This window comes from Convolutriloba macropyga, chromosome 13 (assembly GCF_964194025.1).
Source record: "Convolutriloba macropyga chromosome 13, txConMacr16.3, whole genome shotgun sequence".
In the NCBI taxonomy this organism is placed as follows: Eukaryota; Metazoa; Xenacoelomorpha; order Acoela; family Convolutidae; genus Convolutriloba; species Convolutriloba macropyga.
The window spans coordinates 12,359,818-12,385,298 of record NC_134480.1 but is presented as its reverse complement, the minus strand read 5'-3'; the positions used below and the strand labels follow the sequence as shown (position 1 = coordinate 12,385,298).

Sequence of the window (25,481 nt, the reverse complement as noted above, 5' to 3'; positions counted from 1 at the left end):
ACTGTTATAAATGAGGAGAGGCCACTTCAACAGAAATTTTCAAAGGGAGCAGAACAAAAACACAAAAAAACTCAATCAGTTATTATAATTTACTTAACGGGCTAGTGAGCGCATATCGTTGTGTCGCGCTAACTGACTCACTGTTGACGAATTGCATAACAAAGCGAGTGCCAGTCAGGACAATGAAGAGCGGCTCGATAGCTCACATGCTCCAGCTCTGATTAATTCTAGTTCAAGCTCTATTGATAATTTAACAAACAAAATTTATCAAAAAATAAAAAGCATTAACAAAAACTGTGAATGCAAAACACGAACACCGTACAATTGTACGGTACCCACATAAGACGATTGAAGTCGACAGCTGCATTTTTGACGGCTGTCCTTAAATTAACAAATTTGCAATCGAACATTAAAGATTATAGAGCAATAGCCAGTTAAAATACTTTTCATGGAACCAGCCACTCATAACCAACTCTCATTGATATATTTTAAAAGATCAGTTCATATAATCTCGAAAAAGCAAAAATATTTAAAAGAAATGGTTTTTTGTTTTACTTTAAAAATAGACACTGCAAGAACCTATAATTTTAACAAAGAAAACAAAGCACGCCCAATATACCAGATAAATCCATGAAAAGAAACTGAACATTGAAAAATCTCTTTATTTGAATGTACAAGTCACAATCACGTAAACGTTGAGTCAGCCTGTTTTTGGACTTCTTTTAAAGTTTGACAATCACACAATCATAATCTGTGATATTTCATTTTTTAGTAACGAAGACATTAACTGATGTGCATCCAATTGATAAACAAAAAGATCATTTGCTTATATTTTTCCGCTTCTGGGTGGGCGTGAACCACCAACCTTTCAGTTAACAGCCAAACGCGCTAGCCAATTGCGCCACAGGAGCTGTGAATTTCCCTAAGGTGGCAAAATAAGGTTACTTAGTCCTCCTCTGAAAGGAATTAATTATGATTAACTCAGCACAAAAAACTCAACGAGTTTGAGCTCAACCTTTCTCAGCTTGTTCGACGGCGGCGACAAAAAACCTTTGACTAAAAAATAAAAAAATCAAACCAAAATCTACAGATGATTGCATGAAGAACAAATGAAGACCAAAAGATAAACGAAGTGATTTGAAAATAGCTTCAATTTGGGACAAATCGTAATCTTAAAATCCGGCTGTCCTTAACACAACGAATTTGCCATCGAAAATTGAAGATTATAGAGCAATAGCCAGTGAAAATACTTTTCATCCAACCAGCCACTCATAGCCAACTCTCATTGATATTTTTTAAAAGATCAGTTTAATATAATCTCGAAAAAAAGCAAAAAAATTTAAAAGAAACGGTATTTTGTTTTACTTTAAAATTAGTCACTGCAAGAACCTATACTTTTAACAAAGAAAACAAAGCACGCCCAATATACCAGAAAAATCCATGAAAAGAAACTGAACATTGAAAAATTCTTTTTATTTGAATGTACAAGTCACAATCACGTAAACGTTGAGTCAGCCTGTTTTTGGACTTCTTTTAAAGTTTGACAATCACACAATCATAATCTGTGATATTTCATTTTTTAGTAACGAAGACATTAATTGATGTGCATCCAATTGATAAACAAAAAGATCATGTGCTTAAATTTTTCCGCTTCTGGGTGGGCGTGAACCACCAACCTTTCAGTTAACAGCCAAACGCGCTAGCCAATTGCGCCACAGCTGTGAATTTCCCTAAGGTGGCAAAATTTCCCTAAGGTTATTTAATCCTCCTCTGGAAGGAATTAATCATGATTAACTCTGAGAAAGAGAAAGCCCTGAGAAAGAGGGGCCTAAAATTTAGCTCACAATAATCAAATAAGAGACTAATATAGCAAAAACACCACTTAATTTCCACAGGATTTACCAGTCTATCCTGTTTTTGAAGATGAAAAGTGAAATGGTCAGAGAAAAAAAATCGATCAAGAAAAAAAAACCCAATTGAAAAAGATCCTTAGAACCAAAATATTGTTACAAATTTTATTTGAGAGCAATTAAAAACTCATTGGAACGACTGATGAGAGTTACATCAGGCAACCGCGAATGATCATCCCACAACAAAAAATACCTTGTCCAATTTTATCTTTTCAGAACTTAGAACTGAGGGAAAACCGATGTGCAATAATAGCGAAAAAAGATTTCTCATTGAAAACTCCTCAAACAGTATCAAAAAAGGAAGAACATGAAAACTGCTGAAAAAACTTACAAGAAAGCAAAATAATAGAAAAAAGATGAAAATTGACACTAAAAGTGCAATATCCGCTTTAGATGGTCAAAAACGCTTCCAGATGTACTATTAACATTTACATAATTGAAATGGCTCTCGCTGAAAAAGATGGACCTAAAAAAACTGCTTTGAAAAAAGCGCACGTGATCAAAAAGCTTGGCTCGCTTTGTGAGAATATCTCAAACCTAATTTTCTCGGACGCTGTTTCTCTCAAATCAGCAACTTGATCAGAAAAACATTTGCTAGAGGTATTGTTGTTAAAAAAGTAGCTCTGTTTTTTCCAACAATAGTCAACAAAAAATGTTCTGCACCAACAAAATGTACTCATTGGCTATCTAAAAGCTCAGTAACTTTTCAAATCCTTCTTAGCGCAAAACAATGAGCGAGAAAAGGCTACAATTCGTCAAAAAAATTAAGCTGAAATCGTCGTGCTATAATCCATAAAACCTCAAATTTAAAAATCATACTAATTGCAAAGAACATATGAAATCCTATCAAAACAACACCTAAAATAAATACAGTATCATAATCAAACCTCTTAGACAAAAGAATTGAACAAAACAACTTTCAAATCCGCAAGCGAACAAAAAAAAACGTTTCGCTCACAGAAATGTCTTCAGGCCTCCATATCTCGCTCTCAAAAATAGCGGTATGAACAAAAAACCACTCACTCCGCTCAGCAATGATGTTCATCTCTGAAACTACTCAAAACCATTCTTACGAGTTTCATTTCCTTCAAAATTCGCTCCAATAATATTGACTAAAAACAAAAAAGACACTTCTCCAAAAATCATCGAGTCCTTCGAGTCGTAAAAAGCAGATCGCCCAAATAACGGCAGTTAAGAGGCAGACGGCTAATTTTAACTAATCGAGAACCAAATAATAGCAAGATTAAACTGATTACAAAGGCTTTAATACAGAAAATCTGACAAGGAAACTACTGTTATAAATGAGGAGAGGCCACTTCAACAGAAATTTTCAAAGGGAGCAAAACAAAAACACAAAAAACTCAATGAGTTATTATAATTTACTTAACGGGCTAGTGAGTGCATATCGTTGTGTCGCGCTAACTGACTCACTGTTGACGAATTGCATAACAAAGCGAGTGCCAGTCAGGACAATGGAGAGCGGCTCGCTAGCTCACATGCTCCAGCTCTGATTAATTCTAGTTCAATCTCTTTTGATAATTTAACAAACAAAATTTATCAAAAAATAAAAAGCATTAACAAATACTGTGAATGCAAAACACGAATACCGTACAATTGTACGGTACCCACATAAGACGATTAAAGTCGACAGCTGCATTTTTGACAAACTTTGCACATTTTCAGGGACAGTGGTCTAGGGGTATGTTTCTCATTTCCGGCTGTCCCCACATTTGCATTTTTTGAAAAGACAAAATCAAATTTATGGAACTAAATGCACAACTCAGCATAGAAAGCTACGCAAATGAGCGGGGGGACAATAGTGGGGGGACAATAATGGCGGGGGGGTCAACAGTGGGGGTGTCTTCAACCTCTCAGAACCACCCTTCACAACATAAGTAAAAGTATAAGCCTCCAAAACAATTTGAGCTGGAACAGAGCTGAAAGGCTCTAAGAGCACTTAATGCCCGCTGGGCGTTACCTGTTTATCCCGTTTTTGAGGACGAAAAGTCAAAGGCGTCAGACAAAAAATCGGTCAAGCGAAAAACCGCATTAAAAAAAGGCCGACAGGACTAATATAATTGCTACAAACTTCGTTTGAGAGCAATTAAACACCATGTATGCGCTTGTTGTCTTTTTGACGTAAAACATGAATGTTGTCCAATTGAACGGTAACCAAAAAGAGGGATTGAAATCAACATCAGCATTTTTTTTTTGACAGGGCTGCACACCAGAACGGACAGTGATCTAGGGGTATGATTCCAGCTTCGGGTGCGAGAGGTCCCGGGTTCAATTCTCGGCTCTCTCCAAGACTCCAGTTTTCAAAGACCAAACCAGATCAATAAAACAAATCCCACAACTCAGCATGGAAATCTACGCCAGTGAGAGTGAAAAATGACGTCACGTACAAAACACCGGCTAGAGAGCGGCGTGAAAAAACGTAAAACAAAAAATGAGCGTCAGATGACGAAACAATAAGAAAAACCAAGATCACAACAACATAGTTACGCTCAGCGACACCTATAATAAAGATGGTAACTCCATCTGGGTTAAGAAGCTTAAAATTTTATAGGACAAAAGAAAGCAGCAAGAACAGCTGACAGTGATAGTCGGTCAGGAAAAATTGTATATCGGATAAAATTATGGGTTCCGCAATTTTCCCCATTTCTTGGGAATTGTGACAAACTAAGATACTGCCATAAAGTTTTTTTTTTACCAATTTATGGAAGGCCGAAACCAGCGACAACAAGAGCAACACGCGCCGATTATTTTTTTTTCAAAAAAACCTTCGATACCAGTAAGCTCTAAGACCGAAAACTATCCCGCATCTTTCTACCCCGGTTCTTCAAGGGTAAAATTCTTGTTATATATCAATCCAAATAAAGACAAACACCACTCCATTATTAAAGTGAACAGAAAAAAGTTTTCAGAACGCCTTGACTTACTTATCTTTAACTATGAAGCCCTAATAAGAGGGGCCTAAAACTTACCTCAAAATCATCAAATTAAACTTCCGCATTGGTTTTTACGAAACGTGCAATTAGAGACTAATATAGCGAAAACACCACTTAATTCCCTCGGGATTTACCAGTCTATCCTAATTTTGAAGATGAAAAGTGAAATGGTTAGAACAAAAAATCGATCAAGCAAAAAACCCAACTGAAAAAGATCCTTAGAACCAAAATATTGTTACACATTTTATTCGAGAGCAATTGAAAACTCGTTGGTACGACTGATGAGAGTTACATCAGGCAACCGCGAATGATCATCCCATAACAAAAAAAACGTGTCCAATTTTATCTTTTCAGAACTTAAAATTGAGGGAAAACCGATGTGCAATAATAGCGAAAAAAGGATTTCTCATTAAAAACTCCTCAAATAGTATAAAAAAATGAAGAACATGAAAACTGCTGAAAAAACTTACAACAAAGCAAAATAATAAAAAAAAATTGCAAATTGACACTAAAAGTGCAATATCCGCTTCAGATGGTCAAAAATGCTTCCAGACGTACTATTAACATTTACATAATTGAAATGCCTCTCACTGAAGGTGCGAGAGGTCCCGGCTTCGGGTGCGAGAGGTCCCCGGTTCAATTCTCGGCTCTCCCCAAGACTCAATTTTTCAAAGACCAAAACAGATCAATAAAACGAATCCCACAACTCGGCAAGGAAATCTACGCCAGTGAGAGTGAAGAATGACGTCACGTACATAAAAGCGGCTAGAGAGCGGCGTGAAAAAACTTAAAACAAAAAATGAGCGTCAGATGACGAAGCACTACGAAAAACCCAGATCACCACAACATAGTTACGCTCAGCGTCACCTATAATAAAAATGGTAAATACATCTGGGTTACGAAGCTTAAAATTTTATAGGACAAAAGAAAGCAGCAAGAATAGCTGGCTGTGATAGTCGTTCAGGAAAAATTTTATATCGGATAAAATTATGGGTTCCGCAATTTTCTCCATTTCTTGGGAATTGTGACTAACTAAGATACTGCCATAAAGCTTTTTACCAATTTATGGAAGGACGAAATCAGCGACAACAAGAGCAACACGCGCCGCTTATTTTTTTTTAAACTTTCGATACCAGTAAGCTCTTAGACCGAAAACTATCCCGCATCTTTCTACCCCGGTTCCTCAAGGGTAAAATTCTTGTTAGATATCAATCCAAATAAAGCCAACCACCAGTCCATTATTAAAGTGAACAGAAAAAGTTTTCAGAACGCCTTGACTTACTTATCTATAACTATGAAGCCCTGATAAGAGGGGCCTAAAACTTACCTCGAAATCATCAAATTATACTTATGCATTGGTTTTGGCGAAACAGTCAATTAGAGACTAATATAGCGAAAACACCACTTAATTCCTTCTGGGTTTACCAGTCTATCCTAATTTTGAAGATGAAAAGTGAAATGGTTAGAACAAAAAATCGATCAGGCAAAAAACCCAATTGAAAAAGATCCTTAGAAACAAAATATTGTTACAAATTTTATTTGAGAGCAATTAAAAAATGATTGGTACGACTGGTGAGAGTTACATCAGGCAACCGCGAAATATCATCCCACAACAAAAAACCTTGTCCAATTTTATCTTTTCAGAACTTAGAACTGAGGGAAAACCGATGTGCAATAATAGCGAAAAAAGATTTCTCATTGAAAACTCCTCAAACAGTATCAAAAAAGGAAGAACATGAAAACTGCTGAAAAAACTTACAAGAAAGCAAAATAATAGAAAAAAGATGCAAATTGACACTAAAAGTGCAATATCCGCTTCAGATGGTCAAAAATGCTTCCAGATGTACTATTAACATTTACATAATTGATATGGCTCTCGCTGAAAAAGATGGACCTAAAAAAACTGCTTTGAAAAAAGCGCGCGTGATCAAAAAAATTGGCTTGCTTTCTGAGAATTTTTGAAACCTAATTTTGTTGGACGCTCTTTCTCCTATCAAATCAGCAACTTGATCAGAAAAACACTCGCTAGAGGTAGTTGTTAAAAAAGTTGCTCTGTTTTTTCCAACAATAGTCAACAAAAAATGTTCTGTAGCAACAAAAAGTACTCATTGGCTATCGAAAAAACTCAGTAAGTATTCAAATCCTTCTTAAAGCAAAACAATGAGCGAGAAACGGCTACAATTCGTCAAAAAATAAGCTGAAATCGTCGTGCTAAAAGCTAAAAAATCTCAAATTTAAAAATCATTCTAAATGCAAGAAACATACAAAATCCTATCAAAACAACACCTAAAATAAATACAATATCATGATCAAACCTCTTAGACAAAATAATTGAATAAAAACAACTTTCAACAAGCAAGCAAACAAAAAAAGCGAACAATACGCAAGCGAACAAAAAAGGTTTCGCTCACAGAAATGTTTTCAGGCCTCCATATCGCAATAGCGGTATGAACAAAAAACCACTCACACCGATCAGCAATGATGTTCAGCTCTCAAACTACTCAAAACCATTTTTACGCGTTTCATTTCCTTCAAAATTCGCTCCAATAATATTGACAAAAAACAAAAGACACTTCTCCAAAAACCATTCGGAGTCCTTCGAGTCGTAAAAAGCAGATCGACCAAATAACGGCAGTTAAGAGGCAGACGGCTAATTTTAACTAATCGAGAACAAAATAATAGCAAGTTTAAACTGATTACTAAGGCTTTAAAACAGAAAATCTGACGAAAAAATTACTGTTATAAATGAGAAGAGGCCGCTTCAACAGAAAGTTTCGATTGGAGCAAAACAAAAACACAAAAAAACTCAATCAGTTATTATAATTTACTTAACGGGCTAGTGAGCGCATATCGTTGTGTCGCGTTAACTGACTGACTGTTCACGAATTGCATAACACAGCGAGTGCCAGTCAGGACAATGGACAGCGGCCCGCTAGCTCACATGCTCCAGCTCTGATTAATTCTATTTCACGTTCTATTGATAATTTAACAAAGAAAATTTATCAAAAAATAAAAACCATTAACAAATACTGTGAATGCAAAACACGAATACCGTCCAATTGAATGGTACCCACATAAAAGAAGTTTGAAGTCGACAGCTGCATTTTCAGGGACAGTGGTCATTTTCAGGGACAGTGGTCTAGGGGTATGATTCTCGCTTCGGGTGCGAGAGGTCCCGGGTTCAATTCCCGGCTGTCCCCACATTTGCTCTTTTTGAAAAGACACAATCAGATTTATGGAACTAAATGTACAACTCAGCATAGAAAGCTACGCAAATGAGCGTAAAAATGTGCGGCATGAAAAAACGTAAAACATAGCCGCTTGTGACGCGCTTGATGCACATCGGGATTGAAACAGAATATGAGAAAAAAGAAGAAAAATTGACAGAATTTTTTTCTGTTTTTTTTCTGAGTCAAAAAGTGTTCTAATTTGGCGTGCAGTTTCAGTTGGACTCTAAAACTATACTTATTTCAGCTTCAAACTGAAAGCTAGTAACCTTAACACCAATGTCAGCTAGCAAACACTCTAATGAACTTTGATAACCTAATTCTCAATGACTTAATGACCGGGCTTTATGGTTTATCCCGTCTCTTTTGATTTTTATCTTTTGACTTTGTCAGTATTCGCCACATTGCGTAATTGAATGCATGAAAGAATTTAAAATTCATTCAGTTGAAGCAGTGAGTGAACTAAGTCAGAAGTCAAAAGTGAAAATCGACTTATGTAAAGGAAAAACGTGATCAAAAGGTAAAGCGAATTAAAAAACATAGCAGACAAGTCTTGACGTACAATTCAAAGAATTTTCATTGACTATAAAACACTAGACCTAGAACTATGAGTGAATTGGGAAAACCATTTCTAAAAAAAATCAGATAAAAAAATTCAAACAAAAAAACAGAAAATCAATGTCAAAACGCCGCATGAGAACTAAAAACTAGAGAGAAATGGAAATTTAGTTCAAACAAAAAACTAGGCCCAGAATGAGATATAAATGCATTGGGAAAACCATTTAGAAAAAAAACCGATCCAAAAAACCGAAAAAACAGTAAAAATCAAAGTGAAATTACCGCATGTGAACAAAAAACCACTAGCGAGAAAGCGAATTTTTGTTCAAACACCGTTTTCTCACTCTACTTTAAATTTAGAGCGAAAAAATTTCACGCCGTAAAACCACTCGCTTTTTCGCTTCACTTCCTGTTTTGGCGTGACCAAAATCACTACTCCAATTTGACTTCAAAATTCATGAAAATGTGTGAACAGATCTTAAGAAAAACATGACAGGACAAGTCCTGGCGGATAATTCAAAGAATTTTCATTGACTAAACAAAAGACTAGACCTAGAATGGACTATGAGTGAATTGAGAAAACCATTTCCACAAAAAAATTGGAAAAAATTTAGAAGAAAAAACAGAAAATCAAAGTTGAAATATCGCAGTATGAAATTAACAGAAAATGCTGGTAAGGATAATTTTATGAGTTTTTCACCTGTGAAAAAACTTCTGGGGAGAGAAAGTGTTGAAATGATGGGAGGAAAACAAATTGAGTAAGGGATTGCGGTTGATCGATAAATGGGTGGAATAATCTGATTCAGAGTGAACAAATAGTGTGCTAAATAATGTTGGTAAAAGGCAATTTCCGATTGTTGAATTTCTTCAAGAATCCGTCTGTTTCTGACAAAAACTTGAATAGATGCTGGAATATGAGCTTTGATTCTTAGTCCAATTTATCCAACGTGAAGTTCTGACGCATTAGATAGAGCGACAATTTTCTTTTTTTTTACGCATAAATTTCTTATGTAGTGAGGATTTGAAGTCTTCTATTTTTAGATTACCTATAAGATTATTATAGGAGTCTAAAACAAAGTATTCATATGGACATAATGTTTTAGTTTTACATCCGTATATCTTTGCCATTTGATCTAGAGGCATAGCTAAGAAGTTATAACTGTATAAGAATTTGAGACAACCAATGCTAAACATCTTAGATTTACCAGCAGCTAGTGGTATGTTATCTACTTTTCTTTTATCATTATTCTGTTTAAAGAGTTCACTGTATAGTAGGTTGAAGTCATAGCCAGAGCCACTATGGAATATTACTGGAATGAAGTTTTGTTGTTTGTATCTTAGATTATATATTTTACATGCTGGTCCTCTATATTTACCAGTTTCATGACAATGATCTCTTACTTTATTAATACATGTTTTACTGCAGATATGACAAGTGTTATTAGTTTCATGATATAATTTATCTTCTTCTGTGAATATCATCTTTTCATTATGTTTGAAATTATTCTCAGTTTCTATTTCTAACAGATCTCTAGCAAATCTTTTGATGCAGCCTAGAGCGAAGTAGTGTTTGAAGTTACCTTGCGGGGTGTAACCCACAGCTATTGGAATATGTTCAGCTATTACATATCTACAATCATTAGTTGTAACTTCAACAATGCAACATTCTATATCGGCAGTTATAATATTTTTTATTTTCTGACGTTTGTGTTCATTTACAAAAGTAATATGTTTTTTCTTAGGACAAACAATCTCTGGTTTGAATGAGGTGCTGCATTCGTGTTTATCATATTTAATTTGTGAGTTAAACCAATAGGTACACCTATCACAATAATAATATTTTATGTTGTTTTTATTTGGTCGTTCTAACAAGGTTTCTATATTTTTTATTAGGGCACAGTGTTCTATTTGACCATTACTCCAAACTAGTATTCTTACATCTTTTCTATCTTTATTAAAATCATCCACTTGTTTAAACAACTCTATTTTACCATTACCACAAGGTGTGTATACCCAAATATTAATATTATACAATTTCTGTATTCTTATTATATAAGCAAAATCATCTTCATGTTGTTGTCTTGGTTCAATTAGTTTATCTGCATATTTACTTTCTCGAGTTGCATGGTGTGGGGCGGGATGTAGCCAAGCAGTTATAGTTAGTTGTAAGCAATTGTATTTATAACTACGTATATTTAATATCGATTTAGAGTTTTTGAGATCAGGAGGTAAATCTATATAACTACCAATAGACGCTTTAGTTGGTTCAATGTTTAACTGAATACTTCTTATTCCAAGAAACTCAAAATCATAACCAACCTTCATATATTTCCATTTCGAAATCTAGCCACCGATTGAAGTCACCATATTCATATATTGCATTATTATTAAAATAATCAGTATTGAAAAATAATTAAGTAGTTTTAACTTCTTCTTTGGTTCTCTTCTTATAATCACATTCAGCCGTGATCTTATATTTAAAACTCTCAACTTTTCTGAACTGGTAACAGTTTTTAATTTCTTCTAAAGAGTAATTAGTTGCTTCGTCTATATCTTCAATGTAATTCCCACCTTTTTCAGTAATATAAAATTCTCTCATGTTCTGACTTGAGTTTATATCGAAGTCTTCTGTGTTTTCTAGATACATGCGATTGTGACTATATGAATGAGTAGTTAGAGCTACTTTACTTCTAAATTCTTCGTGACATTCTTTACATTCATATCCGTGAAACGGCTTCGCCGATTTAATTCTGGTGTAGATATCCTCTTCAGTTTTAGTTTTAGGTTTGGTGGCTGGTTTAGTTTTAATAATATAATCATCTTCATCCAAATTATACACCCTCTCCGAGATTTCCTCTTCTTCAGACTCAAACATTTTCTCCAATAGTTCCTTATGTTTGAGATCGTATGATTGATGCCTGTATAAAGCCTTCTTTGATTCAAAGGATAGATTACAGACATCGCAGAAGTTTATGACACTAGTATTATTTGATTGAGACATGAAGTATTTTTTAGGGAAATAATCAAATAATTTTTCGAAAAATGAAAATGAAATGCGATAAGTGTATAAATAAACCTTGGAAAGAATGTTGTAATAATTGTAAAGAATTAGAATATACTTGTTATGTATGTAAAAATATGGTTAAGGTTAAAGATTATATAGAACATTTGGGATATCATTATTCTGATCCTGATCAATATCTAACATGTAGTATGTGTAATGTTTATAAACATATATCACTATATAGATTTAGAAATAGGAAATGTAGACTATGTATTTATCTTCATAGATATAGATATGGTCACACTAGAAATCAATTCAGAGAGCATGTTTATAAGTATAGTATTCAAGAAGACATAGAAAAACACTAATCACTGTGTTTCCACCGATCTCAGTGTTTTTGACTGTGCTATTATTGTTCGCTTTCTTTCATATTTAGCAACCACTAATAGTACAAGAAGTCAACAAGCTTGGTTTAACATCGCATTACACTGCTTAGCAGATCGAATGAAAAGTGCATGTCTTGCTAAAATGGCCGCCACCATTGACAAAGAAAGCCACCACCACTAACATAATGAAAACAAGTGAAAATTTTGAATATAAGATACCCTTAAAAATTAGCTAGTAAAGTGAGTATTTATTAAAATCTTTATTTAATTTTTAATAGATTATACAAATCATTCAATTTAATAGAAGGATTTAATTATTATTTTACTTTAAAACAAGTAATTACTTGGGAAATGATAACTAATTTTAAGTTAAAATCAGGTGAGAATATTCTAGAAAAAGAATGTTCTAGAATAATTCTCCACGTGGGGACCTTTATTCTCCACGGCACTTTTTGGCTATTCATCATGAGTTTCACTTCACTACAAAAACTGTAAAATGATACATTAATATTGTTCAGTCAGCTTAATATTAGACTTCAGTCAGCCTAATAATTAAAATTAAAAGTGTTCAAGCATTCTGTAGTTGCACCCTCCCCCACAGTTGCCATTAAGAAAGGTCGAGCAGTACTGCCGTAGCGTGGTAAAGGCGAGTCAACCTTTTATCAAGACCTCCCAAGACTCGGCTCAAAAATGTAACCAGGTACATAGAATCACTCAGTTAAACATCATAGATCAATCGTCTCCTGGTTAAAGTCAAAATTTTAAAGAAACTTGTTTCTTATTATCCAATTCTAAGCAATTTTGAGTTATTCTCAGTCCATCCGATTCTATTGAAAAAAAAACTTTGTGAGATGATTAACCTGATTTATTTCAGTATAGTTTGGCATATTAGATATGAAATTAGGCTTAAAACTAGCTTTGAGAACTTTTGGATATTAGCGTATCAAATACATAAATTATACTGGCTATGTACATTTTTGTACACAAAATTGTGCGTGTAATATGTATTTATAGTGGTGAATATAGTAGTGGATAAAACAAGGGATTCAACAAACAATAAAATTTGGCCCGATTCGACATGCGCGATTAGCGTTAGGAGAAAGGGACAAATTTTACTGGTGGTTGAATCCCTTGTTTTATCCACTACTAGACTCCCGTCAAGAATTCGAAATACCAAATAAGTCTTTCAGAAGTTTGGTACGCTAGCCAGCCTCCAGCGAGAAAGAAGCGTTCAAACCACAAATAAACAAATTCTTAAAAGCCTTCAAAAAATCCATCAAAAGCCCTCGAGAAGTCTACAAAGAGATAGACATAATTAGCATAAACCAATTCCAGGTGAATTCTGAATCAGAGATGTTACCTCTAGTTTGGGAAAAGAAGACGTTACCTCAGATCGATTGCACAAAATACTCGTGGCAATGTGTCTCCCCCCCCCAAAGAAAAACTTTGTATGAACTATTTTCGCACTTAATAGCGTAGTAGTGCTAAATTATATTACATAATAAGCCAACTGAGAAGCATAAAGGGCACAGGCGGGTTTGGGGAGAGAGAGAATATATAAGACTAAATCCTGGGATGACAACAGTTACAAAATTGCTGCTGACCTTGAGTTGTTTGGTAGGCGTATTTTTGATGAGTAGTAAATTCTTGTCCTTTTCAGTAATTTTCACAGCCAAAGCTCTACTGACTTGTGGACCCATCCAGACATTGGTCTTTTTCTCGACACAATCAGCAACCAGTTCTTCCAGGCTGCCGAAGACCGCCTCGTATGGTTTAATTTCAACTCCTGCAAGATGTTTCTTGACGTCAGGCGTCAGTTTTGATTGGTCAATGAAGAGGGACGGAATGTGATTGGCTGATATGATTGCGTAGGCGAAGAAAACGGGATTGAAATCAATGTCAGCACCCCTAAAATGGACATAATTGACCTGTTTATTTAGTAATTGTGAAATGAATGTACGTTTCCGTATGCATGTATAACTGAAATCACATCAATTGGATTCGTTATTCGTAGTTATCATGACGAGCACTTGATGAATTTTTGTTAGCGAGGAAAAGGAAACAGAACCCATTTTTTTTCCAATGAATGCACATGGAATTTTATCATGACGACATCTAAATCTGTCTTCCGTTGAACATCAGAAAATCTATAGGAAAATCAGATGTATTTGTCCCCCCCCCCTCCCCCTCCCCCCCCCCCCCCCCCCCCAAACAAGCTTCGTAATAGACATACGACAACCGCACGTGCTGTTGTATATAGTAACACGCTATAGAACAGCACATAAATTGTAAGCGCATTAAGAAAACACGCGGGGTGGGGGACAAAATGGGTCCGAGAGAAAATATTGAGGAACTCGATATAAGACTTTAGATGCGATCATCAGCCACAGAAAACTAGAGTGAACTTTGGAACTTTTATGCTGATAAATTCAATGTTGGTTTGTTTTTTTTGTTTTCATCAAAAAATGCAGACCATCACGTTTAGGTGTTAAAACGCATTATAGATAATCTAAATTGACAATTAACTTCGTCTCGTGTTATATTCGGAACATGAGCATCAGAACAGTCAGCAAAATACTTCATTAGAGCCCCATCACCACCACAAACAACTATAGCCCCCATTAAGGTATATATTTGGCAACTTGCGGGGTGGGGGCTATAATGGGAAATACCCGAATTGGGTTCAAATTTGAAATAACGCGAAAAAGGATTTCATCTATGGGAGGTGTAGCAGCAAACGCAAGTATGACAAAAGTCAATGTAATTGGCGGCATAGCAAGATCACGTTGAACAACTTATCACGTTAAATTCATTGGAGCATCGCATTAAACCCAATTTTAATTCTCTTTGTAAATTTGAATTTTCCATCATCCATTATATGCAAATTGTGATTGTTCGCAACATTTATCGGAATCTTAAGTCCTCACTGATTATGCAGATCGAACCCCCTATTAATTTCCCAGGAAGAACTGTGAAGCCAATCCCCACGAAAAGCCGAATTAAGTTGCACAACACGTGTCATGTAATCAAGAAATGTAATCCGATGACTTTGCCGCCCTCTAAAAGGAGCACTCTATGAAGAGTACAACAACAATGTTTTGCATCAAAATTTGGATGCTTCAGTAAAAGTATAATTCTTGAATACATGACATTGTGTCGCGCATTTTAAGTCGGCTTTTCGTGGGGGGTTCATTTCTCAATTCTTCTTCCTATAAAATCAATAGGGTATACTATCAGCAGAACCAGCGAGGAATTAACATTTCCATAAGGATTGAAAACATAACAATTTTCATATCAGGGATGATGGAAAATTCAAAATTAAAAAGCAAATTAAAATTGGGTTTAAAAAGATGTTCCAATCAATTTAACGTTGATGAACTACAGTGCTAAGGAAGAAAATCAACAAACCAATAGTGTTTTCCAGTGGATGGCCTCTCGTCTAACAGTCAGTTTAGACATGTTTTTTGCTATCAAGCGTCCAGATCTAATTTGGAAGGGCTCGAAGTTTTAATGAAAAAAATTTTATGATAACGTATAAAAGAACAACCTACAAAAAAAATTGTACATATGAAAATTTTCCTCTTTTCACTGTCTTTCTGATTGAATTCAAGTTGAGTACCTTTCGATTCTTTTCGCAAAAAAGTAGAGATTAAATATGTTTTGCTTATAGATTTTTTTTGTTTTCGTTTGCAAAATTCTCGGTTTAGATATTTTCTTCATCAGTTTTCTTTGGAAGTTAATAAAAAAATCGTTCTCTGAGAAGCCACTCCCTTTCGCCTATTGAGACAGGTGGTCTAAAGCATAGGGAGATTTACTTTTAATGCTTCATTGATTCGTGCCGGGCGGGCGTCGTCTCAACTCGGCTTCAACTCATTTCAAGTATTAGGTACATTCTGTCTTCCGTTGAACATCAGAAAATCTATAGGAAAATCAGATGTATTTGTCCCCCCCCCTCCCCCTCCCCCCCCCCCCAAACAAGCTTCGTAATAGACATACGACAACCGCACGTGCTGTTGTATATAGTAACACGCTATAGAACAGCACATAAATTGTAAGCGCATTAAGAAAACACGCGGGGTGGGGGACAAAATGGGTCCGAGAGAAAATATTGAGGAACTCGATATAAGACTTTAGATGCGATCATCAGCCACAGAAAACTAGAGTGAACTTTGGAACTTTTATGCAGACCATCACGTTTAGGTGTTAAAACGCATTATAGATAATCTAAATTGACAATTAACTTCGTCTCGTGTTATATTCGGAACATGAGCATCAGAACAGTCAGCAAAATACTTCATTAGAGCCCCATCACCACCACAAACAACTATAGCCCCCATTAAGGTATATATTTGGCAACTTGCGGGGTGGGGGCTAAAATGGGAAATACCCGAATTGGGTTCAAATTTGAAATAACGCGAAAAAGGATTTCATCTATGGGAGGTGTAGCAGCAAACGCAAGTATGACAAAAGTCAATGTAATTGGCGGCATAGCAAGATCACGTTGAACAACTTATCACGTTAAATTCATTGGAGCATCGCATTAAACCCAATTTTAATTCTCTTTGTAAATTTGAATTTTCCATCATCCATTATATGCAAATTGTGATGTTCGCAACATTTATCGGAATCTTAAGTCCTCACTGATTATGCAGATCGAACCCCCTATTAATTTCCCAGGAAGAACTGTGAAGCCAATCCCCACGAAAAGCCGAATTAAGTTGCACAACACGTGTCATGTAATCAAGAAATGTAATCCGATGACTTTGCCGCCCTCTAAAAGGAGCACTCTATGAAGAGTACAACAACAATGTTTTGCATCAAAATTTGGATGCTTCAGTTAAAAGTATAATTCTTGAATACATGACATTGTGTCGCGCATTTTAAGTCGGCTTTTCGTGGGGGGTTCATTTCTCAATTCTTCTTCCTATAAAATCAATAGGGTATACTATCAGCAGAACCAGCGAGGAATTAACATTTCCATAAGGATTGAAAACATAACAATTTTCATATCAGGGATGATGGAAAATTCAAAATTAAAAAGCAAATTAAAATTGGGTTTAAAAAGATGTTCCAATCAATTTAACGTTGATGAACTACAGTGCTAAGGAAGAAAATCAACAAACCAATAGTGTTTTCCAGTGGATGGCCTCTCGTCTAACAGTCAGTTTAGACATGTTTTTTGCTATCAAGCGTCCAGATCTAATTTGGAAGGGCTCGAAGTTTTAATGAAAAAAATTTTATGATAACGTATAAAAGAACAACCTACAAAAAAATTGTACATATGAAAATTTTCCTCTTTTCACTGTCTTTCTGATTGAATTCAAGTTGAGTACCTTTCGATTCTTTTCGCAAAAAAGTAGAGATTAAATATGTTTTGCTTATAGATTTTTTTTGTTTTCGTTTGCAAAATTCTCGGTTTAGATATTTTCTTCATCAGTTTTCTTTGGAAGTTAATAAAAAAATCGTTCTCTGAGAAGCCACTCCCTTTCGCTTATTGAGACAGGTGGTCTAAAGCATAGGGAGATTTACTTTTAATGCTTCATTGATTCGTGCCGGGCGGGCGTCGTCTCAACTCGGCTTCAACTCATTTCAAGTATTAGGTACATTCTTTCTTCCGTTGAACATCAGAAAATCTATAGGAAAATCAGATGTATTTGTCCCCCCCCTCCCCCTCCCCCCCCCCAAACAAGCTTCGTAATAGACATACGACAACCGCACGTGCTGTTGTATATAGTAACACGCTATAGAACAGCACATAAATTGTAAGCGCATTAAGAAAACACGCGGGGTGGGGGACAAAATGGGTCCGAGAGAAAATATTGAGGAACTCGATATAAGACTTTAGATGCGATCATCAGCCACAGAAAACTAGAGTGAACTTTGGAACTTTTATGCTGATAAATTCAATGTTGGTTTGTTTTTTTTGTTTTCATCAAAAAATGCAGACCATCACGTTTAGGTGTTAAAACGCATTGTAGATAATCTAAATTGACAATTAACTTCGTCTCGTGTTATATTCGGAACATGAGCATCAGAACAGTCAGCAAAATACTTCATTGGAGCCCCATCACCACCACAAACAACTATAGCCCCCATTAAGGTATATATTTGGCAACTTGCGGGGTGGGGGCTATAATGGGAAATACCCGAATTGGGTTCAAATTTGAAATAACGCGAAAAAGGATTTCATCTATGGGAGGTGTAGCAGCAAACGCAAGTATGACAAAAGTCAATGTAATTGGCGGCATAGCAAGATCACGTTGAACAACTTATCACGTTAAATTCATTGGAGCATCGCATTAAACCCAATTTTAATTCTCTTTGTAAACTTGAATTTTCCATCAACCATTATATGCAAATTGTGATGTTCGCAACATTTATCGGAATCTTAAGTCCTCACTGATTATGCAGATCGAACCCCCTATTAATTTCCCAGGAAGAACTGTGAAGCCAATCCCCACGAAAAGCCGAATTAAGTTGCACAACACGTGTCATGTAATCAAGAAATGTAATCCGATGACTTTGCCGCCCTCTAAAAGGAGCACTCTATGAAGAGTACAACAACAATGTTTTGCATCAAAATTTGGATGCTTCAGTTAAAAGTATAATTCTTGAATACATGACATTGTGTCGCGCATTTTAAGTCGGCTTTTCGTGGGGGGTTCATTTCTCAATTCTTCTTCCTATAAAATCAATAGGGTATACTATCAGCAGAACCAGCGAGGAATTAACATTTCCATAAGGATTGAAAACATAACAATTTTCATATCAGGGATGATGGAAAATTCAAAATTAAAAAGCAAATTAAAATTGGGTTTAAAAAGATGTTCCAATCAATTTAACGTTGATGAACTACAGTGCTAAGGAAGAAAATCAACAAACCAATAGTGTTTTCCAGTGGATGGCCTCTCGTCTAACAGTCAGTTTAGACATGTTTTTTGCTATCAAGCGTCCAGATCTAATTTGGAAGGGCTCGAAGTTTTAATGAAAAAAATTTTATGATAACGTATAAAAGAACAACCTACAAAAAAATTGTACATATGAAAATTTTCCTCTTTTCACTGTCTTTCTGATTGAATTCAAGTTGAGTACCTTTCGATTCTTTTCGCAAAAAAGTAGAGATTAAATATGTTTTGCTTATAGATTTTTTTTGTTTTCGTTTGCAAAATTCTCGGTTTAGATATTTTCTTCATCAGTTTTCTTTGGAAGTTAATGAAAAAATCGTTCTCTGAGAAGCCACTCCCTTTCGCCTATTGAGACAGGTGGTCTAAAGCATAGGGAGATTTACTTTTGATGCTTCATTGATTCGTGCCGGGCGGGCGTCGTCTCAACTCGGCTTCAACTCATTTCAAGTATTAGGTACAGTAAGTAATAGTCAGAGAAATACTTTTGAAAGTACCAAATTAGTGTACAAGGCAGAATTGAGAGGAGGCGACGCCAAGTTAAAAAAAGCTGGTCACTAACTAATGACGCCTCAAAAGTAGTCCACTAATTGCTTTAGACCACATATTGAAATAAGGAAACGCAAGAAATCCTCTTTAAAAAATCATTTTTTGGGGGTAAACTCAGCTTAACAGAGCAAAAGATGTGAAGGTAACCACTCTGCTGAACCACGAATTCTTCAAACCAACCAGCCAAAACGGTGAATAGACAAAACAGTCCCCGACAAAATTGTTCCCAATATCAAAACATTCCCAGACAAAACTGTCCAAGACAAAATAGTCCCGAATATTAAAATATTCCTAGACAAAGCAGTCCCAGACAAAATAGTTCAAGACAAAAAAGTCCCGAATATCAAGACAATCCCACACAAAGCAGTCCCAGACAAAATAGTCCAAGCTAAATATAGAGTTGAGCATATTTACAAAATTAACAAATATTGAACAAATATTAAGCTGATTACTGCATAGTTTTGCAAGTTTTTGTTTTAATCCTAATTCATATCAATTTAAAACATAGCCGGCAGATTGCCGGAATAGCTGCGAAAGAATAGACCTGCGTGCCACATAATAGAGATAGAAACAGATACAGATCTAAATTGAGAAAAATCGACGCCGCTCAAAAAAACAAGGTAAAAAACATACAGCGATAATATAATAAAGCTTGATAAAATTCATTCCGCAGAAGCCTCTTATTAGGGACCTATACTGCACAAATGAGTTCCTTTGAACTTAAAAAAATTCAAACTAAACTTAAGTTTTAAAGTGCAAAAGTCGTTTTATTGAGTGAGGTAAGTCACGTATGGTCAAAATCTAATCACGCAAATAACCGAAAAACTTTTGCTAAAGCGAGTGAGAAATGACGTCACGCCCGCAAATGCCGTTAGTGAGAGGAAGAAGTCATTCAGAAAATTGAATTTTTCAGCTTTGCTGTGTGAACAAATGTAAAACGAAAAAAGAGCGTCAGACGACGAAACAAAAAACATAGCAGGACAAGCCCTGACGTACAATTCAAAGAATTTTCATTGACTAAACAGAAAACTAGACCTAGAACGGACTATGAATGGATTGAGAAAACCATTTAGAAAAAAATCCGATCCAAAAAACCGAAAAAAGTGAAAAATCAAAGTGAAATTGCCGCATGTGAACAAAAAACCACTAGCGAGAAAGCGAATTTTTGTTCAAACACCGTTTTCTCACACTATTTTAAATTTAGAGCAAAAAAATTTTACGCCGCAAAACCACTCGCTTTTTCACTTCGCTTCCTGTTTCGGCGTGACCAAAATCACTACTCCAATTTGACTTCAAAAATCATGAAAATGTGTGAACAGATCTTTAAAAAAAAGACAGCCCCCAATACAATTCAAATTATTTGAATTGTAAAAAACCAAGAGCACCGCAATATAGCTACGCTCAGCTTACAGCTTCGCAGCTATAAAAATCCATTCAAAAGCTTAACTCAAAGATTATGGTTGTTAATTGTTTGTAGATTAATTCTACAGTTGTTTTGATATTTATTCGGGACTATTTTGTTTGGTTTTATTGGACTATTTTGTACCTGGAAATATCCGACAATTTGGGACAGTTTTTCACGAAACGGTGCAAAACAACAATCATAACATAGAAGCTGAACTTCTATCAAAGGAGAAGAATCAAAGGGTGAGCAGTCAATGAGAAAGATATTCAAAAGACAAAATTTCATACGAAAAAGATCGTTTAGATTCTGTTTTTCCTATGAGTAGTTTTTATTTAATTTCATAACTATGTCAGGTCCTTCCTGCTCTTTTCAAGCTCTTTTCAAAAGAATATGGATCAGATCTAGACTAAGTAATGAACTACAGGTCACTTACGACTGAAAAACAAAACAAGTCTTTTTTGCCATGTACTACATCAAAATATGCAACGTGGAATCGAAAAGATCTTACTGGCCAAATAGATTGTGCCAAAAATAAAACATAATTATAATTTGATTTTTTAAGTTTTAATTTTCGATGAACTCCGATATGAAAAACGAAAAGTTAACAAAATATACAGAAATGTCAGTCAACTTGTGTTATGCAGACGTAATCTCCTATCGAATTACATCGGTAGCAGAATTTGGAAGCAAAATCCCTTTAACGGTCATTTTAAACAGCAAATTAATTATACCTATGCATATAACGAGAAAAGAACTGTTTACTGTAATTGATAAATTACCACAAAACAAAGCAGCGGGTCCTGGATTACTTACTACATGGTCCTTCAAGTGTAGCAAAATGTCTATTGGAACACATCTACAGTTTGCAATAAACGAATGCATATCAAAAAATATTTTTCCCGATGTACTTAAAAAAGCATATGTAACTCCAATTAAAAAAAGTGATCCACTGGAAGCAGAAAACTGCCGACCAATTTCAGTTACACCGACTCTTGCAAAAATTTTTGAAAGACTTTTGCCCCAACAAATGCTAGAACATGTTGAAAAGTATGAAACAATAAATCAAAATCAGTTTGGGTTTCTGAAAAAAAATCTTCGAACGATACAGTAATATCGTTGACAGAATCAGTGAACAGTTTGTTAGAAGAAAACGAAACCGTTGTTAGTATATTCTTGGATTTGGCCAAAGCTTTCAACTCAATATCTCACAAAATTTTCTCGAAAAAATTGCAAAAGATGGATTTAGTACGGAATCAATTGCAATGCTAGAATCGTTTTTATCTAACAGAAAACAATGCGTAAAGAACGGAATTGAATATTCGATCTGCGTGACAATCAATCACGGAGTACCTCAAGGAACAGTTCTCGGACCTTTAATTTTTATAATGTATATCAACGATCTCCCAGAAAAAAATGAAAAGAGAGGATGCTTTACAGTTTGCAGATGACACATGCATTATTTGTCATTCCAAATCCGATGAAAATCTTTTATGCGAAATTAACAGTTTGAAAATACTGACAGTTATATGAGGCAAAATATGCTAACTTTAAACCGAGATAAAACAGAAATTGTGCTTTTTTCAAAAAATGGTGAACCAAAAATTGAACAGTTTCATTATAATGGAATTATCATAGAGCCAAAAACAAGTTGTCGTTATTTAGGTATAATGATTGATAACAGTCTAAATTTTGATATTCAGCTAAACAAAACGTTAACAAAAATGGCAAATGCTATTAGGTCAATTTACTTAGTAAGACAATTTCTACCATTAAAAGCAAGATTCGGGCTTTTTAAATCACTTGTTTTGTCCCATCTCAATTTCAGTGCCATTTTTTTTCAATCGTTGTCGGTTATGTCACTTCAAAGAGTTAATAGACAAATAAATTGGGGAATAAAGGCTTGCCACCTGCGCAAAAAGTTTGACAGTGCAAGAGATCTATTATTGAAAGACAAAATTTTACCAGCAGAGCTTTTCATTAAAAACGTTTGTCTTCTTAAATTTTTTGACCTCCTCTCACAATATAAAGAGAGCAGTCGAGAAACCAAAAACTCCTTATTCAGGATTTTTGAAAAGTACGAATTGACCAAAAACTCCAGAACTCTCCAGTACTTTCCAAAGAATAAGTGCCATTCCAAATGGAGTGACAGGTCACTGATTAGAAATTTTTCTAGGAAGTGGAATAATTTGCCAATTGAAATCCGAAAAGAGAAAACTAAAAATAAATTTAAGGAAAAACTAAGCAGCGAAATGGTCAAACTGCATGAACGTGTTTCAATAGATAGACAAGTAAGAGGCTTTAGAAATTTGTTCTACTGAAGTATAAAGACCAAACTATTCATATATTTACGAGGCGATTTTGAAAATGTAAATATTTAACCAAACGTTTTTGTTGTGGTTATAACTTTAAATTTACATTTTTGAAGATTAAAAAAAATGTCAGAAATGACACAGGCAAGAAATTTACTCTTAACTAGAACAATCAAGCTTCGCTGCAAAATTCTTTCAAATATTTGTGTGCTCTTCTTACAGCACGCAATCCATTCAGGGGCCGCAAAGTCATCAAGGTACCTTTTGAGCTATTTAATTGAGTACTGTTAATTTTATATGTGGGCGGTCTAATCAATTTGTGTAAGCAAAAGTAATTTCTTACTATTCTCCAACAACGTTCTAAAGTGAGGTCAGGCATGTTAAGAGAAATATCTCCGACATGCAACTTCTAGCTAGCCGGCCGTAAAACCCATATCAAAATGAGGAGTGCCTAAAAGCAACATATAGATTAAAAATCACACAATAAATGTTAGCAAAATTTAAACAAAATTTCGAGTCTTTCTTACATTTGATTTGATATTTATTCGAGACTATATTGTTTGCTTTTACTGGAATAATTTGTCTGGGAATATTTGACAATTTGAGAAAGTTTTGTCAGGACATGGTTCAAAACAACAAACATACCCGGCAGATTGCCGGCAAATAGCCGCCGTTGATTCCAATAAGCATGATTGGGATTGAACGAATAGAATATATTGAAAAAAAAAGACTTTTGTACAAAAATATTTTTTAAGTCCGATTTATTTTGATGGCATTTCGTTGTTGAACATACTTCTGTTTCTTAGAGAGAGGCTACTATCAACACCAATAAGCATTAGAGGTGGTAACTAAGACTCATAGGAACGACGTTCAAATAGCGGGCATCTAAAATTGGGCTTTATGGGTTTATCCCGTTTCTATTTCTGACTTCAATTTTTTATACCGACTCTGTTCATTTTGAATTGCTTTGCTTAGCAACTGATGTTCAAATTCAGTTTTAGCAGAATGAGAGAAGAGAGAAACTAGCCTAGAGAAGTCAAAAAGATTTCACGCAAAATGTCGAAAAAGCGGCAAAATGGTAAAGCGAAAAAAAGTTTGACGAAGTAAAAAAAAAAATACGAGCGCAATAATAGCCGGCTGAGAAGATGAGGGCGGCTATTAATCATGACAAAGAAGCTGAACTTCTAGCAAAGGAGAAGAATCAAAGGGTGAGCAGTCAATACGAAAGATATTCAAAAGACACAATTTCATACGAACAAGATTGTTTAGATTTTTTTTACCTGTGAGTAGTTTTTCAATCAATTTCACAACTATGTCAGTTCCTTCCTGAAAACATTCTAGCTTTAATAACTTCAATAACATTCCAATATAATTTGATAAAGTGACACGGATGAACTTAAACATTGCCAAACGGAGTTTTTGAAAAACTCGTAATTCTTTGTTGCCGAAACTATCTGCATCAGAACAACAAAAAACCAAAAAACACACATCTCATCACATCAAAACCCGCCTGTCCCCGTTACCAAACTTGTAATAATTTCAAAGTGAGATACTTTTATACAGAAAAACTAAAATCAAACAGCTTGGGCCCCAGCGATCAAAGTCAATTCATCGCAAGATCATAAAACCACAAAAACGTTAGTCTATGAAAAAGTCTAAGAAAAAACTACCCCTATTAATATTCTGGGACAAACGTGCACTGGTGATTTCGGGTTATGTTACAACGACTCCTGATCCAATCGAGACGAAGCTTAATTCTAAGCTTTTGAATTGCAAACTCAACGATTTGCTCAAACGTCAAAAATCATTGAAGGTGAACTTCAGAAATGGAAAGACAGTTCCAAACTAAATTTCCAGGGACAGTGGACTAGTGGTATGAATCTCGCTTAGGGTGCGAGAGGTCCCGGGCTTAATCCCCGGCTGTCCCCATATTTTCATTTTTGAAAAGACAGAATCAGATTTATCAGAACTAAATGGACTGTAAATGTAATTTATCAGAACTAAATGATGTCATGTGCATAAAAGCGACTGAAAAACGGCATGAAAAAAACGTAAAACCTAGCCGGCAGATTGCTGTACAAGAAAAAATACTTCTCATAGTCTAAAAAACGAACGGTGCGTGCAGGCATTGCACCCTTAATAGCTTGAATCAGATTCCTCTATAATTTGATAGCGTGACAGGGATAAACTTAAACATTGCTAAAGAAAATTGTTGACAAACTCATTATTCTTTGTTGGCGAAACTATCTGCTTCAGCAAAACAACAACACATCTGATCAT

At 35.1% G+C, this 25,481-nt stretch overlaps 1 protein-coding gene and 1 non-coding gene across 2 annotated transcripts in view; one reads left to right on the top strand and one right to left on the bottom strand.

Moving 5' to 3' along the window:
- Positions 1-25,481, bottom strand: part of LOC142351596 (xaa-Pro aminopeptidase ApepP-like) — a 702,879-nt gene that overhangs the window by 291,657 nt on the left and 385,741 nt on the right. Inside the window, exon 7 of the mRNA XM_075403731.1 lies at positions 13,641-13,944. Coding sequence (XP_075259846.1) covers positions 13,641-13,944 — 304 coding nt within the window. The remainder of the gene's footprint in view (positions 1-13,640; positions 13,945-25,481) is intronic.
- On the top strand, positions 7,990-8,061 carry Trnap-cgg (transfer RNA proline (anticodon CGG)). Its single transcript has one exon. It is a non-coding gene; the product is annotated as a tRNA-Pro (tRNA).